The sequence below is a fragment of the Enhydra lutris genome, unplaced genomic scaffold, assembly GCF_002288905.1.
Source record: "Enhydra lutris kenyoni isolate GAN:26980312 unplaced genomic scaffold, ASM228890v2 scaffoldscaffold61, whole genome shotgun sequence".
Classification (NCBI taxonomy): domain Eukaryota; kingdom Metazoa; phylum Chordata; class Mammalia; order Carnivora; family Mustelidae; genus Enhydra; species Enhydra lutris.
This window is the reverse complement of record NW_019154145.1, coordinates 4296577-4314874: the sequence shown is the minus strand read 5'-3', so window position 1 is coordinate 4314874 and position 18298 is coordinate 4296577. Positions and strand designations below refer to the sequence as shown.

At 44.2% G+C, this 18298-nt stretch overlaps 1 protein-coding gene across 1 annotated transcript; it reads left to right on the top strand.

Moving 5' to 3' along the window:
• Positions 1-1524: 1524 nt before the first annotated feature.
• Positions 1525-15943, top strand: LOC111158636 (prostaglandin F synthase 1-like). The gene is made up of 9 exons (XM_022520801.1): positions 1525-1611; positions 3308-3475; positions 7031-7147; positions 7848-7925; positions 9103-9225; positions 11962-12071; positions 12824-12989; positions 13540-13619; positions 15901-15943. Exons 1-9 carry the CDS (start codon positions 1525-1527, stop codon positions 15941-15943), a joined length of 972 nt encoding a protein of 323 aa, XP_022376509.1.
• The last annotated feature ends 2355 nt before the right edge of the window (positions 15944-18298 follow it).

Genomic DNA, 18298 nt, shown 5'->3' with positions numbered 1-18298 from the left:
ACAAAATTGATCAGAGATTAATCATTCTAAGTCCATGTTAGAATAATACAAATGGATTGGGGTCGTCAAATTCAACTCAAAATGGTTGAAAGATTTAAAAGTAAGACCTAGAACTTTAAGACTATGGAGGAAAACATAGGAGGAAATCCTAATGATATTGATCAGGATTTCGTAAATAAGACACCAGAAGTACAAGCAATGAGACAAAAATAAACACAAAATTGATCAGAGATTAATCATTCTAAGTCCATGTTAGAATAATACAAATGGATTGGGGTCGTCAAATTCAACTCAAAATGGTTGAAAGATTTAAAAGTAAGACCTAGAACTTTAAGACTATGGAGGAAAACATAGGAGGAAATCCTAATGATATTGATCAGGATTTCGTAAATAAGACACCAGAAGTACAAGCAATGAGACAAAAATAAACACGTGGGACTACATCAAATAAAAAAAATAAAAAAAACAGCAAAGGAAACCATCAACAGAGAGAAAAGGCGTTCTTTGGAATGGAAGTATTTGGAATTTGCTAACCATATATTTGATAAGAAGTTCATTTCCAAAATATATAAGGAACTCCTACAACCTGTTAGTAAAGGAAACTAATAACCAATTCAAAAACGGGCAAGGTCTCGAGTAGACATTTCTCCGAAGAAGATAAGCAAATAGCTAAGGGTTACATGAAAAGATGCTCCACATCGCACATCATCAGGGAAATGCAGATCAAAACCACAGCATCACTTCATACCGTCAGGATGGCTATTAACAAAAAACAGTGGGCAACGAGTGCTGGAGAAGATGTGGAGAAATTGGAATTCTCAAGAAGTGGAGTGTCAACGGTACAGCCATTTTGGAAAACACTTGGCAGATTCTCAGAACATTAAACCTGGGTTTGCTGTATGACTCAGTGGTTCCAGGCTTACGTATAGACCCAAGAGAACTGGAAATGTATGTCCACACAAAAACATGTGCATGGATGTTTGTTTACTCAAGCATTATTCCCAGTAGGCAAAAAGCAGAAAAAACCCCCAAATGTTTGTCAACTGATGAATGGACAAAAAGCATGTGGTACATCTGTACTAAGAGATGTTAGTTAGCCATTAGAAAGCATGAAGTACATTACACGTTATGACGTGGATTGACCTTGAAAACATTATGCTAAGTGAATGCAAGTAGTCACAAAATGCCACGGAGGGTATGAATGCATTTACATAAAATTTCCAGAATAGGCAGATCCAAAGAGACAGAAAGAGGTCTCCAGGGGTTGAAGGGAGAGAGGAATGGGGAGTTGTTTCTATGAGTTTCTATGAGTATTGGGTCTTAGAAGGGGTAGGAACATGTTCTAAAATGGTATATTGGTCACAACTCCGTGAATGGACTAAAAACTGCTGACTTGGGTAATTTAAAGGGATGGTTTTATGGTATGTGACTTATATCTCATTAAAGCTGTTTAAAAAGTAGCAATTTTATTATTTCTCCCCTTGGCAGATTTCTTTTAATAAAAAACCAGAAGAGTGCAAAGAGATGAATCCAATGAAAGTTTGCTCTGTAAGGCTGAATGACGGACACCTCATGCCTATGCTGGGACTTGGCACTTCTGCTCCTAGTAAGGTAGTCAAATGACATTGGACATGGAGAGTAGCCGACAAGGGTCCTTACCAGAATCATAATTCAAGAAATGCACCAGGACCTCATTTTCTCTATTAGTAAGCTGCTTCTTTCCAGGTTAGGTTATTTAGTGCATTAAGTCAGTGCTTTTAAAATTTTAATAGGCATAAAACACCCGAGGATCTTGTGAAAAATGCAGATTGGGGGCTGCACCCACAAAGGTTCTGAATGAGTAGATCTGGGATAGAGCTCAAAAATCCACATTTCTAACAAGCTACCCAGTCACTCTGATGCTACTTGTCCAAGGATCAAGGGACATGGAAGTGTGTCATCTGTCAGCAGTCCAGGAGTGGGCAAGGTTGTTTCTGTTCCTCTCACTTGCTGTCCTGTGTAGCCATTTATAGTCTGTTGGAATCGATGAGACCCAGGAGGCAGGGACTTAACAGCAAGCTTGCTCGTTATGAAGTTTCTCTGTAACGCCCAGGGTTCAAGAGCTCTCTGTCCGCCAGCGGTCATAGAATATCTAGAGAAATCGCAGCTGCTGAAGGACCTGGAGAGAGACAAGATTCATGTTAGAGAGCGTGTTGGTGGTCTGGATTGGAAATAGTCTCTTAGAGGCCAGGTTGTTAAGATTGTGCCATGGGGAGAGCCAAGAGTCCCTTGGAAATTCTCTCTCTGCTTGGAACACTGAACGCCATGCACGTCTTTCGTTTGAACATTGCAAATTTATAAGAGCGCATTGTCAGTGGTTCTTGGCGGAGGAGGTTATAATTAATTAGAAGAAAGTTGTAGGATTCATTCTCCAGCACGAGAGTCACATGGGGCGTCATACTGAGGACCCAGCAAGAATGCTAGCACAGAGCGTTGCCTTTCCTCGGACTGGGATCTTAAGTCTGTGTCATCGGGAGTTACGAATGAAAAAATATCCCCGGGAGACCTTGGAAGTGAGGGAGAGGAGGACCAGAGAGAGGGGAAATTACAGATAACTTGAAAAGCCCATCCTGGCAGTCCAGCAGAACAGTAGACAGCTAAGAACAATAACCAAGTCGTTTCCTGGTTATAGGAGAAAGTATCACCTTTCTCCTATAGACCGCCATAACACAACACACTTAATGACGAGTTATTTTTACATGAAAGAATAGTTTACTTTCTTTTACATCTCTATCCTTCCTCAAAGGTTGTTTGAAGTGTTTTTCCGAGTTGCCATAGGTAAATCATTATTTTATTCTGTGTACAGTTGCACTTTCATTGCACTGAGAGATAATTTGCGTCTTAGACTCCTGAATTGCCATCAGCGTAACAATCTCTTACAGACTGAGATAACTTGGACTATAATTCTATAGATTGGCTAACCCACAGATCATGTAAATCCAGAGGTAGGGGGATTAAAACCAGTGACAAGTTGGGCCAGCTCATGGGCTCATGAGGTCCGATGGTGAGCACCTTTTCCTAATGTTCGTAGCTTGAAGTTAGCCGTGGTGGTAGGATTTACACCACAGAAACTAGCAAATGCCATGAATCAGGACTTCTTCTCTTCAGAGAATCAGTTGTTAAACATTTACCGCTAAGGTTCTAAATATTTACCTCTGTCACCTCTAGCTCTCAGCCCTTAGCAAAACAATAGGTTCTGCGGAATACCTCTGCTTGTGGAACCAGCCATTCTGGAACCCAGTAGGTCCTTGTCTTTGTGGTCTTCTAGGTCCCGAAGAGTAAGGTAGAAGAGGCCGTCAAGACAGCAATTGATGTAGGCTACCGCCATATCGACTCGGCTTATGTGTATCAAAACGAGGAAGAGATTGGGAGGGCCATCTGGAAGAAGATTGCTGATGGCACCGTGAAGAGAGAGGACATATTCTACACTACGAAGGTTCTGTGTATAGTTCCCTCGGTATCTGTGAATAATGACGTGGAAGGTCTCTTTTCTATGAAGTTGGAAAAGAGAACTGCCACAAGGATGAAATTAATGTTTGTAAAAGTACTTACGTATGTTGTTAACTTTTTAAAAAAGATTTTATTTATTTATTTGACAGAGAGAGATCACAAGTAGGCAGAGAGGCAGGCAGAGAGAGAGGGGGGGGGAAGCAGGCTCCCTGCTCAGCAGGACCCTGAGATCATGACCTGAGCCGAAGGCAGAGGCTTTAACCCACTGAGCCACCCAGGTGCCCCTGTTGTTAACTTTTTAACAAAAATTTGTTTATTTTAGAGAGTGAGAGTGTGTACGTGCACGTCAGCAGGGGGAGGGACAGAGAGAGAGACACTCTCAAGCAGACTGCCCGCTGAGCACAGAGCCTGCTCAGGCCTCAATCTCATGACCTGAGATCTTAACCTGAGCCAAAATCAAGACTTGGACATGAACAGTGACTCTTGGAACACTACATCAAAAACTAATGATGTACTGTATGGTGACTAACATAACATAATAAGATAAGAAAAAAAAAAAACTTAGACGCTTAAGCAAGTGAGCCACCCAGACGTCCATACACACACACGCACACACACACACACACACACACACACACACACATATATATATTTAAACTTTTGAGCCATTTTCTCCTGCTATTCCTCATATCCATGGATATCATATCTGAAATAAATAGAAGAACTTACATGCTTAATTCAGACTGGAAAGGGAAACCAAGAGGCATTATTCTAGTAGTGTTCATTGAGCCGATTACTGCTAGAAATAATTTTTTTTAAGATTTTATTTTATTTGAGAGAGAGAGAAAGAACAATTGGGGTGAGGGTCAGAGGGAGAAGCAGATTCCCCACTGAGCAGGGAGCCCAATGTGAGACTCGATCCTGGGACTCTGGGATCATGACCTGAGCCGAAGGCAGGTGATTAACAACTGAGCCACCCAGGCGCCCTGGAACCAAATATTTAAATGTGAGGTGAAGTAGTCCATGAAGAGAGGGTTGAAGTCCACACAAGTGAATCCTAGGCAGGTCTGTGGACAGGTATCTCTCCCTTTTCACTCCAGAAGATGAAGCTTCCTTTATGACCGTGTTAGACATGGTATCACCATCTTTCTCTCATCTGCTTGTCTCCTTTCCATTGGATCCTTTTGTTTCCTTGGCTTTAGCAAATTTGGTTGATTTTCCTTACGCTATTACTTCCTAAAATAAGCTGACTAAAGTGCCCTCCTCCCCCCAAATCCCTATAGGGTCCAATTATCTCTGGAACACTGGATCATTTAATACAGTCAAGGTGCAATTTTCTGAATCACAACTTCTTGAGGTTCTTGTTTAAAATGCAACTCCCCAGCTCAGTCTCCAGGTACTGCGATTTATTGTGTTTGAGGTAGGACCCGGGGATGCGTTCTGTACAGGCAGACCAAGTAATTTCTTTATGTTCTAGAGTTTGACACCCTCTGTGTAGGGCCATACTTGTCCATTTCTACCTCATTGTCTTCATTCCGTATGAAACAGAAGCTACAAGGATACAGAATGTAGAAGCTTGGCGGGATGATTTGTCACTTCCCAATGACGGCATGTGGATCTGTGGTTGTTGTTTATTTGCTATTTGATTAATTCCTTCTAAAGTTTCTTTCTTTCTTTTTTTTTTAAAGCTGAATCAAATAGTTTTATTTGGTTCCACTCAGGCTAGAATGAGGCAGCAAGCCCCAGATGAGTCAATCAACTAAGCCATATTAAAATAAAACAATTTTTTTTTTATTGACATGGAGTTAAAAGATAGAGCATTTTTGTTATGGAAGTAGAGTTGAAATACAGTATTTATTAGCTCCAGGCATACAACAGAGTGTTTTGACAAGTCTCCATTACACAACACTCACCACGATAAGTGTAGCCCCCGTCCGTTACTATACAACACTGTTGCAACATTATTGACTGTATATACTCTCCATTCTTCATGATCTACTTACTGTATGACTGGAAGTCCGTACTCCTTGGTCCCCCTTCACCTGTTTCACCCGTTCCCTGCCTCCCCTCCCTTCTGGCAACTACCAACTACCATTTTCTCCTCTGTATTTATGAATCTGTTTCCGTTCATTTGTTCATTCGTTTTCCTTTCAGATTTCACACATACGTGAAATCATATAGCATTTTTCTTTTTCTGTCTGAGGTATTTTACTTAGCATAATATCCTCTAGGTCCATCCATGTTGTCACAAATAGCAAGATTTCACTTTTTATGGATAATATTCCATTTTACATATATACCTATATATCCCATTTTTTTAGTCCTTTCATCTATCAATGGACATTTGAATTGTTTCTATATCTTGGTTGTTGTGAACAATGTTGCAATAAACATAGGGATGCATGCATCTTTTTTGAATTTGTGTTTTCATTATCTTTGGGTGAATACCCCAAAATGGAATTAGAGTAGTGGATCATATGGCATTTCTAGTTTTAGTTTTTTGAGGAAGCTCCCTCCATACTGCTATCCACAGCAGCTGTGCCAGTTTGCGCTCCCACCAACAGTGCCGGAGGGTCCCCTTTCTCCGAGTCCTCGCCAACACCTATTGTTTCTCGTGGTGTTGATTTTAGCTGTTCTGACAGACACAAGGTGGTATCTCATTGTGGTTTTGGTTTGGGTTTCCCTGATGTTTGATGGTGTTGAGCATCTTTTCATGTGCCTGTTGGCCGCCTGCATGCCTTCTTTGGAAAAATGTCTATGCGGGTCTTCTGCCATTTTTAATCAGATTATTTGTTCTTTTGGTGTTGAGTTGTATAAATTCTTTATGTGTTTTTGATATTAACCACTTATCAGCTATGTCATTTGCAAATATCTTTTCCCATTCTGTAGGTTGCTTTTTTTGTTTTGTTGATTGTTTCCTTTGCTGTGCAGTAGCTTTTTACTTTGGTGTAGTCTCAGTGGTTTATTTTTGCTTTTGTTTCCCATGCCTCGGGAGACATGTCCATAAGTATGGACACATTTTAGGATTGTTTGTTCTAGTTCTGTGAAAAATGCTGTTGGTATTTTGAGCAGGATTGCATTGGATCTGTACACTGCTTTGGGTAGTATGGACATTTTTAACAATATTAATTCCCCCAATCTGCAGGCATGGTATGTCTTTACATTTCTTTGTGTCATCTTTAATTTCTTTCATCAAAGTCCTATAATTTTCAGAAACCAGGTCTTTTATCTTCTGGATTAAATTTATTCCTAAAAATTTTATTCTTTTTTTGTGCAATTGTCAATGGGATTGTTTTTCTTAACTTCTTTTTCTACTGCATCCTTATTGTATAGAAATGCAACAGATTTCTATATATTAATTTTGTCTCCTGCCACTTTACTGAATTCTGAATTTATCAGGTCTAATAGTTTTTTTTTTTTTGGTGGAGTCTTTATATAGTATCATGTCTGCATTGCAAATAGTGAATTTTGTACTTTATTAATTTCTCCTAAAGACTCTTTAAAAAACCCATCTCATACCACTTCTCTTCCACTGCTGCAGGTGTGGGGAACCTTCTTCCGCCCAGAATTGGTTCTAACCAGCCTGGACACATCGCTGAGGAAGCTTGGGTTGAGCTATGTGAATCTTTATCTCATTCATCTCCCAGTAGCTTTGAAGGTTAGCAAAAGTTATTTTACATTGATGATCAATGTAACAACTAGTAGCTGAATACAACAGAGGATATAGTTAATAAAGATGAGGAGGAAAGATGCATCATACTTTTGAGATTCCCCTTCTTTTCTGCTATAATATTCCCTTCCAGCCCCAGAGTGAAGAGAGTTCACTGGTTTCCATGGCTTTGCTTCAATCTTGTGACTGCATTGCCTGTATTTTCAAGATCCCATGTTCCTGAATCTCAGCCTCTGTCCTTTCCTGTCTGGGGAATGTCCCAGTATGGAGACCAGTTGGCATACAAGAGATTTAGTGAGTCTGGAACTCAGGCCTGGAGATGCGGATGAGTCATGCTCTTGTAAGGCCCCTCCAGGTGGAAAGCAGGGGTGGGAGCCTCCTGTCTCACAGGGTTGGGGGCCAAAGAGCTCCCAACTGGCACCACCCTCACTTCTCTCAAGGATGGGGTCTTGGGTGTCTCAAGTTGCTCTTGACACAAACAATATTTATTAAACCCTTAGCAGTTAAAAACATACTTTCTAGGAAGATACTTCCTCCAGGTACTTTCTTTCCCTTTACCCTAATCTTTCCATTTCTTTCAAGAACAAGAATAGATTGTTGCATGAGCTTCAAGGTCTGTAGGCTCTAGATGGCTTGGATGAGGCCAAAGATAGCTTTATACAACCTCTCATTCTTTTCTGTGTCCCAGCCTGGGGAGAAATTTATCCCAAAGGACAAAGATGGAGAAGTCATTTTTGACACAGTAGATCTCTGTGACACATGGGATGTAAGTACAGCCCCAAAGATGCTACCTATGTCCCTGCATGCTGGGAGACAGAGGGTGGACAAGAAACTTGGGAGATGTGTGTCTTGTCCAATTCTGCTCCCATGTAGCCTTGGACAAGTCCCTGGATGTCCCTCTGCCTTGGCTTCACATCTGCCTCATTCAATACCTCAGCAAGTACTTCTTGAGTGCCTATGGTGTACTCAGTGCTGAGTATTTTTAAGTTCTCGGGCTGCTTCAGGGAGCAAATCAAGATCTCTGGCTGCATGGATAGGAAGGTGCTTGGCATGGGGGAGGAATGGGAAGGGAGAGCTGGCTAAGGGGACTGAGAACGCCAGGGCAGCTACGGGATGCAGATGGGCAGGGTAGGCCCTCCTGGGCCAGCCGACAGTGGGCAAAGATCTGCAGGAAGTGAGGGAACTGATCATGTGGGTGCCTGGAGGGAGGGTGATGCAGGTATAAGGAAGGCCAAGTCCTGTGCTGTTGTTTTTACCTGAGAAAGAGTGAGAGCAAGAGAGGGAGAGGGATCACAGAGGGAGAGAGAGAAGCAGACTCCCTGCTGAACAGGGAGCCTGATGCCGGACTCAATACCAGGACCTCGGGGTCATGACCTGAGCCAAAGGCAGATGCTCAACTGAGCCACTCCAAAGCTCCCAAGGCCCAGTTTTTAAGGAGAGAGAGAACCTGTTGTGTTCAAGAACAGCAAGGGGGCCTGTGACTGAACCAGAGTGACTTCGGTAACCTTAATAGGAAATGAGGTCAAAGGGAAAAGAGGGAGCCAGTGGTCTGGGGGACAGGTATGGCCTCCTTCCTGCTTCCTGTGCTTCCCGGGCCACACCTCTTGTTCTCCTGGGGCCCGTTTTGCCGTCACTCAGGGTTTTCTGGGTTTCTAGGTGTCAGCTAAAAATCACCCTGGCCCCTTTGGCTCCGTCCTGAACGCCTTGCCTTCTTTACTTACTCTATCTTCTGACTCATTTTTTTTCTCCTATTATTTTCTTTGTCATTCTCCCACGTGGTTAATTCCTTCCCCTTTATTGACACTGGCACCTTTGGAGGCTTTGTCTTTCCTGCTCTGTCTCAGGTTCTCTCCCAGTCCCAGCCCCCACGACGAGCCCACCCCCGTTTATCATCCTTCCCCAGCCGGTTACACAGGTCATTCCTCACACCCCTTCCTCCTCAGGCCATGGAGAAGTGTAAGGATTTAGGGCTGACCAAATCCATTGGCGCGTCCAACCTCAACCGCAGGTATCTGGAGAGGATCCTGAACAAGCCAGGGCTCAAGTACAAGCCAGTCTGTAACCAGGTGAGCCGGACCCATCTGCCCCCAAGCTCTTCTCCCTCCTCAGCTTCCTCTTCCCTTCTTTCAGCAAGGTCCCCAGCAGCCTCCCCCTCTCCTGCAGAGAACAGAACGCATTGCAAGTTTTTGAGAGAGGTCCCAAGGCCACATTGTTTCATAAAAAAACATCCAAGGGTCAGGTTGGAATGTAATGGACTAGGTGTTATGGTGGTTGGCCCTAGAAAATTAAAGCTAACCCACCGCTAAGCTTTCTCATCTCTGGTCAGCAAATTTGGAGCACTCCCGTGTAAAGGAAAATGGGGGAATTCTTTTGAGCTCTGTGTCATGAGATAACCATGAGACTCGATGGTACAAAATCAGCCCACTACAACGTGAATACATGAACGCCATTGAACCGTCACTTAGAAATGGCCAAAATGGTAAACTTGTTTTTTTTTTAAATGGTAAATTTATGTTATGTGTATTTTAACACAAAAACACATTTACAAGTAAAAAAAAAAATTTAAGAAATCCCCTTGTCAAGATAAACCTGCTTTAATAAGCCACACAAACGACTTGCTTGTCTCAGAAAATAAGGTAAGAAGTCAGATGAGCAGGGAAGTGAGCGGCTGGCCGTCTGTACTCGGCAGGGCCCACACTCACCCCGTTTACATCATCTCCTTTAAAACCTCTCATGGGCCGGCTGACAGAGAGGGAGAGGCAGTTTATGTATTCAATACTTGGGAGGCTTATTTTTAGATGAAAAATACAAATGGGAGTTCTAAAAAGTTGTGTTCTGTGTTGCTTAAGAGGTTTAGCTCCACTTTGGGTATCATGAGTTTGGAGAAAGTAAAGAAACCGGTTTTGACCTGAGTAGTGGTGACAAATTAAGAAGCTGAGTGGTCGTGACCTCTGCAGTGACCCTGAGCTCTACGGGGCCAACAGAACATGGCCAAATGGAGGCCATTGGTTAGTGGGGAGTCTACACGGGCCCAAAGAGCTAGGGCAGAGTGTAGTTCCTTGTGACCTGTGAGGCGAACAGACCGTCGTGGATGGTGGGTGAGGTCAGGTGGACCCGGGTCCTGGTTTGGCTTGTGGACCTGTGTACAATCCATCCCCCTTCCTCCCTGTGCGTGGTGCTGACCGAGCCGCAAACACGTGTGGCCGTGACCCAGAGAGTTAATGTGGCCCAGCAAGACATTTCATTCCGGATCTTTGCTTCTTCTGATCTGACCACCAGAATCAGGGGAAAAGCAATGAGAAAGGTGTGCAGTAGAAAGTGCTTCTGGCACACTTCTGGTCTTGGATCGGGCTTGTAAGAAGCGACGGGGTTGTCCTTTGCATCTGTACAATAATGAAAAAGCTGGACCAATGGAGAACCAGCTACTTTTTCTCAATCCATCAGAGGATTGAGGTCACAGGGCAAGCTGTGGCTCTGAAAATTGGAGAGGCAGACAGACAGATGCAGAGAACTGTGGCTTCCCAGGAACATAGCCACTGCGAGGGTCCCTGTGGGGCAGGAAAGCGTCAAACAGAGCTGCTGACTTGCTGGAGGCTCAGAGTGGACGAGTCCCAGAGCTGAAGACTCCAGGGGGCTCATCTATGGGACGGTCCCCAGACTTTCATGGCTTGTACCTCCAGAAGCCCTACCAGGATTTCCCAGTGAACACTCATGCTTCTATCAGGGGGAAGGGGAAGTGGCCAGCTTGAAAGATGGCCAGAACATTCTGTTTCTGTTCAGGCCCACCCCACAGTGAAAACTACTAACCTGCAGCCTAACCACCTGGGGTTTAACTCGAGCCTAATTGATCTGATGATCTGATGGAAGGGAATCTAGCCAAGGCCAGCCCAGAGTCCCAAGCTGAGCTGAGCTGGTCCCCAGCCCACCTGTCCCATGCCTGGGGCAATAGTCTTCGCCCACCTAGATCTGGACTAGAAAGCAGAGAAAAGGCGGTTAGCGTTCTGGGTAAAGGTTCTGGATTTCCTGCTCTCCAGGTGCATGGAAGGAAGACAGAAAGTCAGATGGAAAGTCAGGTGACAGCACCACTGATCACCATTTACGGCACAGAAACCTCTCTGCTAGCAGCGTGTGCGGGTCATAACACTAGTAACAGTTTCTGATGAACAACAACTAGCCATTTCTTTCCACGTGATGGCAAAGGGGCCAGAAGTTCCAAATCCCTCTACACCCAGGACAAGACTGAGCCTGGGGAAGGGAACAGGTGCGGGGATGCAGAGCAGGGCCGGCATTTGGAGGCTCCTAGGATCACGCAGAGACCTTGCAATACGGTGTGGTGGGAAAGAGGAAAGCACTCTGGCTTGTGGAGCCAAACTGACCTAATGAAGATGGCTCAGATGTGGAGGATGAGTGACTGGTTTCCAGGTGTGGCGTCTGTGAAGAGAAGAGGTCAGTGTGAGGCTGAGGATAACTAGAAAAGGCAGAGCTGCTCCTCTGTAGACACGAGCAGTGCGTGAGGGAGACCCAAGCCTGCCTTGTGCTCTCCAGTTGGAGAGACAGAGCCTGTCAGGCGACCGCTCACCCTAAGCTTGTCTCCTCTGAGCACCGAGCACGTTTCTCAGCAATGCTGTGCTGTCTCTGGGCAGTAATCAGGGCTCAGCCTCAGGCCGCTCCACTGGTACCACTGTGGGTGACGATCGTGTGTACAAAATGCACTTGCCACCACGTGGTGCAGCCCTGTCTGTTCCTCACCCGTCTGGTGGCTGTGGTTCTGTGGTTCAACCTTTGTGCCTGGCGTTCTGCAGGTGGAGTGTCACCCTTACCTCAACCAGAGCAAACTCCTGGAGTTCTGCAAGTCCAAGGACATCATCCTGACTGCATACGCTGCCTTAGGGACTGACTTTAGGAAGGAGTGGTAATGACCTCTGTGCACTTATTCTAATCACAGACACCGTAGCTGCTGGAGTTATTGCTCAGCTCTCGGGAGAAGGTTGACAGTAGACAGCAGGAGTAATCCATTCTGGAAACCCTTTAACCAGCCTACATTGTCATGACTCAATAACACTATTAGGCAATAAAATATTGCCATACCACTATTAGGCAATAAAATATTGCCAGTAAAATATTTTATTAGGCAATAAAATCACTGATGAGAATGTTCACACAATTCAAAAGCTCTGGCCTTCAAGAGTGACAAAGGGAGCCCATACCACGATTCTGGCAGTTGATAGTTGAGTATAGTTGAGTGAGAAGAGGCAACTAACAACTTCTGTAAGTCTCAGTTTATCTCTTGAAGAGCAATGTAAGAATGCACCTTTTAGCCCTTGATAAAACAGGTCATTCACTGAAAGCATTTTTGAAATTCTTCTAAAATAATTCTTAAAAAATCAGGGAGGTTATTGGGTCCTACTTTGGACATTTTTATCTTCTTGACTTATCCAATCTTCTACCACATTTCTCAGAAATGTTTAAAAAAAAAAAAAAGAAATAATACCTGAGAGTCCTTTTCTGTCTTCCTTTCTTTGGTCCTTGTCTGGATTTACCAAAAGAAACGGAAACAGGGGTGGAGATAGCCAGAGGGTAATGAGGCAGATTTCAGAGGTGGAAACACCCCTAGAGCAAGGGGCCACACAGCCCAGGCACACAGCTCCTCTGCCTCCCTTCCAGGGTGAACAAGAACTGCCCCGTTCTCCTGAAGGATCCGGTGCTCAATGCCATCGCCTCAAAGCATGGGCGCACCCCCGCCCAGGTGGCCCTGCGTTTCCAGCTGCAGCGGGGCCTGGTGGCCTTGGTCAAGAGCTTCAACAAGAAGAGAATTTGGGAGAACTACCAGGTATGTGATAGGGCATGGGCATCTGGGGACTGATGGAGGCACCTCACTTCCCTGTGGTCTGGGTTATCTGTGGGGCGCCTGAGCTCTGCTTGGACAAAGCTTAGCTCTGTGTGTTCTGTATGTGTCACAGGGCTGTACGTAACTGCTCTCTCCTCCCGCTGCTACAGGGAGGGAAGCTGGTGTTGGGAAAGGACTCCAGAAGGTCAGGTTTGGGTCCCGATCCCATTTTGTTTTGTTTTGTTTTTTTAACCCCACAGTATGGCCTTGATTTCTTGAGCTGTGAAATAAAGGAGTTAGATGAGATATGATTTGGGCTTGACCCTGTCTAGGATCCTTTGCTCCAGCCACCCCACACCCGCCCAGCGCCCCTGAGGGGCCTGTGGGTTCAGTGGACACACTGCCACCCTCCTACAGGGGAATGAACCCCAGGTTCATGACCATCCTCTCACAAAACCTGTATCCATCTCTAGATAAATATGTGTGTCTCCAGAGGGACGGGGGCAGTCATAGATGCAGGGAAAAGGAATCCGTCTTCTCATGTTTCTGACAGGTTTTCGATTTCCAGTTGACACCAGAGGACATGGAAAGTCTGGATGGCCTAAACAAAAACATTCGCTATTTTCCAGATGAGTAAGTAGCTCGGTGAGTTGTAGACACTGGGCAGCAGGATGGTGACGGGACTCCATTGGTCACAATCCACAGAGGGGGGCCTCATCTTTTAGGAAGTGGCTGGGAAACATTTTTCCTTCCAACCTTCCGACCCCATGTTCCCTGTTCTCTCCCATCCTCTGTCCCTGCCCCACTTGCATTCCAGGGGCTGGTGTTCCCTGCAGATACATTTGACTTCTGTCCTTCTCTCTGCTTTATTCAGTGGCCTTTAGGAAACCTGGGGAAATCCCATAGTCTGCCTCCACCACCATCTTTTCCCTTCCCTTGGGATGATTCCAAGACGCATTCAAACATGCTCCCATCTTTAAAACCAAAACCAAAAATCTCTTGAGCCAGCTTCACTCTGGAGTCGCTCACCATTTCTCCTTTCACAGGGAAACATCTGGAAGAAGCCTATACTTGCTGCCTCCAGGCTTTCCCTTCTCATCCTCTTCTGAACCTACACAAAGCAGGCACCTGCTCTCCACTTCACCAAAACTCTTTCATCATGGTCCACCATGACCTCCTCTCCTCATTCATCTTGTCTTAGCTGGTGGATCGCTCTCCCCTCCTAGAAACGTGCTCCTGGCTTTCCTTCCCCAGATCCTGTCTGTGTTCCCTTGGTCTCCCTAGCTGGTCCTTCTCATGTTCTTTGCAGGCTCCTCTCCATCCACTTGACCTCTTAACTTTGGAGAGACTCAGTCCTTGGACCTCTTCTCTTTCCTATCTGCATTGACCTCATCAGCAATTTCATCCAGTTTCATGCTTTAAATGCCATCTAAATAAATACACACTCCCCAAATTAGATCCAGCCCAGACCTATGAGGATTTGTGTATCTGTTTACTCAGCAGCACTTGGGTGTGGAATATGAACCTCAAACCCGCCATGTCTACAATTGAGCTCCTATGGGTTGTGCAGACACCCCCTGCTGCACACCCATACACACACACAGCCCAAAGTCTTCCTGCTCAGGTAGCCGGCTGCCGTCTGCTCCGTCTCCCAGAGCTGGCACTTCCTATCCACACCTGGAGGCCAGAGTGGACAGGCACTCCTCTTCTTGACATCTGGTAGCCTGCCTTCTCACTCAGAGTGAAAGCCAAGTTCCTTACGACACCTGCAGGGGCCTCGCTGTCTGCCTCCATGTCCTTCTGCTCTCGCGCTGCTGACAGCAGTGCAGCCCCAAGGCCTGGCTATTCTGCACAGACACCAGGCCCATCCCAGGGCCTTTGCACTGACTGTTCTCTCTGCCTAGAATGCTCTTCCTCCCCATGGCTGGATGCCCACTCCTTCACCTCCTTCACGTCCTCCCTCAGGGGTCACCTCCATGGTGCTTTCTCTGTCACTTTACCTAGGAACGCAACTCTGCCCAGCAATGCCTTTGTCTCTACTCAACTTCGTTTTTCCTTTGGCATACATTCCTAATTAGCATCCCATGCCGTTTATTGATTTATGTAGTTGATTTCCCATTGACCTCCTTCGAAGTGTTAGATTCCTAGGGCAAGATTTAAATATCTACCGTCTCCCCCAGTCATTAATAAAAGCTTGTTGAATGAATAATACCATCAAATGATAGAGAGGGAAGGGGGGTGGAGAGTGGAGACAGGGGCAGTATTCCCTGGCAATTAACACTGGTCATTTTAATTAGTAATTTTTAGTGATTTAGCACTTCTTATCTCAAAATTATTACTATATATATATAGAGAGGGGGGTCTACCTCCCTTGCTAAAATGAAAACCCCCTGATGAAGTATCTTATATCATAACCACTGTATCCACCCCACGTCTAAAAAGTAATTTCTCACCAAGACGTAAATGAATTACTTCTGAGTGCTTGAAAGAAACTGAATCACAGTGACAGTCTTGTCACCCTCCTTGTCATTGCCTTGAAATATTTGTTAACTTGATGGATTAAACTAGGTTGTCATGGTTTTAAAAGAGCCAGAATTCATTTCTGCCCTCTTGTGAGTTTAAAATAGCAACGCAAAGAGCTTATCTCCTTAGGTTGTAGACTAGTACAATACCTGCAAAAAGGCGACATTTCGGTTTGTTTTTGTACCTGTGATCATGAGCTTGTAAGTATATTCTCGACATTGTATTCCTTACAGTGTCAGGCAGTGGGACATGGTTATTGTAAAACCGGGTGCCTTTGTACCTATCCCAAAAGAAGGTTCCGTTAATTTTCATACTTAAGCCAGTTTAAAAGAAACCTCTCTTTACCCAGGCCGGAAACATACTTGACTAAGTCTCTCCCTTTACCTTCTAGATTTGTTAATCATCCAGATTATCCATTCTTTGATGAGAATTGACAGCGGTGTCTGGTTGCCCTGGAGTTCTTGGGACTCTGGTTGATGATGGGTGAACAGCTCACGGATGAGATGGTATCTGGTTTATCCTACGTTGCTTAGCCTGACAGGCTGAAATGTGGCTTGAGTCCCTGGATCTGGAAATAAAAGTCTCTAAACCCTGTCTTTACCCCCCCCGCCAAAGTCAATGAAAATACATATCAAACAACCTAACCTTTTAATACCTTAGCTTTTAGTTTATTTTGCTTTTTTCTGTGTCACTGAGGTTGAAATGTTAATCCTTTGATCATAGTCCCCTCCCCCCAAAAGCTAACCATTTAGTATACTTTCAAGCTTTTTACTTGTCCGTAAGAATCTTTTTTTTCTTTTGTTCTGTGGGTTTACCACACTATACAAATTTAGCAGACCTTTTAAAAGAATCTAAAACTTAATTAAAACACAATACAAAGGGCACCTGGGTGGCTCAGTGGGTTAAGCCTCTGCCTTCGGCTCAGGTCATGATCCCAGGGTCCTGGGATTGAGCCCCGCATCGGGCGCTCTGCTCAGCGGGGAGCCTGCTTCCTCCTCTCTCTCTGCCTGCCTCTCTGCTTACTTGTGATCTCTGTCAAATAAATAAATAAAATTTAAAAAATTTAAATAATAAAACACAATACACAAAGGCCATATTTCAATTAAAAATTACTCATAATACCAAGGACAAGATTATCAAACCCAGTGAAAAAGGACAAGCGACAGATGCCCTACACCAAGAAGACCAAGATATGAAAATTATCTGAGAAAAATTTTAAAGCAGCCATCATGAAAATGTTTCAACAAGCAATGGCAAACAACTGGGAACAAATGAAAAGACAGAAAATTTCAATAAAGAAATAGAAGACACAAAATGGAAATTTTAGAACTGAAAAAAAAACAATAAACGATATAAGAATCTCAAAGGATAGACTTGACAGAAGAAATAATTAGTGTAGTGGAAGGTAAAACAACATAAATCACCCAATGGGAACAAGAGAGAGAAAGTAACCAGGGGGGAAAAATGAACAGAGCCTCGTGGGCCCTGAGTAATAACAAAAAACTCTAACATTCGTGTCGTCACGGCGGGGGGAATGCAGAGATGTTGGTCAAAGGCACAACTTCTGTTATAAGTTCCACGGACCTAACATTCAGCAGGGTAATTAGAGTTAATAATACTATATTGTAAAATGGGTATTTGCTTAAAGATTAGATCTTAAGTGTTCTCTCTCACACGCACACATGAATTGTTAACCATCTGGGGTGATGGGTGTATTAATTAACCTGATCGTGGGAATCATTTCATAATGAACATGTTTGCCAAATCATTGTGTTGGTACACTTTAAATACATACAGTTTATCTGTCAACTATGTCTCAGTCAAGCTGGAGAAAAAGGAGGGAGTAAGAACAGAAGAGAGAGGGGAGTATGTTCTGTGTCTAGATTGTGGTGAAGTATTCCTGAACACACACATGTGAAAAAAAAAATCACAGACACAAATCAGCATAAATCTGGGAAAGTCTGAATAAGATCAGTGGATTGCATCAATGTCAAAACCCTAGTTTTTGTGATTCTGTGCTATCATTTTTCAGGATGGTACCACAAGAGGAAACTGAGTAAAGAGTACATGGGATATTCTGTATTATTTCTTAGACCTTACTGTGTATCTATACTGTGTATACACCTTACTGTGTATCTATAATTATCTCAAAATAAAAAAGTGCTTGATAAAGTAAGAAACCAGAAAATTGGTTCCAGCTCCATATGTTCCCTCTCCTTTTTTTTTTTTTTTAAATTTCTTTTCAGCGTAACAGTATTCATTGTTTTTGCACCACACCCAGTGCTCCATGCAATCCGTGCCCTCTCTAATACCCACCACCTGGCTTCCCCAACCTCCCACCCCTGCCCCTTCAAAACCCTCAGATTGTTTTTCAGAGTCCATAGTCTTTCATGGTTCACCTCCCCTTCCAATTTCCCTCATTTGTTATGCTCCACAAGTAAGTGAAACCATATGATAATTGACTCTCTCTGCTTGACTTATTTCACTCAGCATCATCTCTTCCAGTCCCGTCCATGTTGCTACAAAAGTTGGGGATTCATCCTTTCTGATGGAGGCATCATACTCCATAGTGTATATGGACCACATCTTCCTTATCCATTTGTCCGTTGAAGGGCATCATGGTTCTTTCCACAGTTTGGCGACTGTGGCCATTGCTGCTATGAACATTGGGGTACGGATGGCCCTTCTTTTCACTACATCTGTATCTTTGGGGTAAATACCCAGTAGTGCAATTGCAGGGTCATAGGGAAGCTCTATTTTTAATTTCTCGAGGAATCTCCACACATATG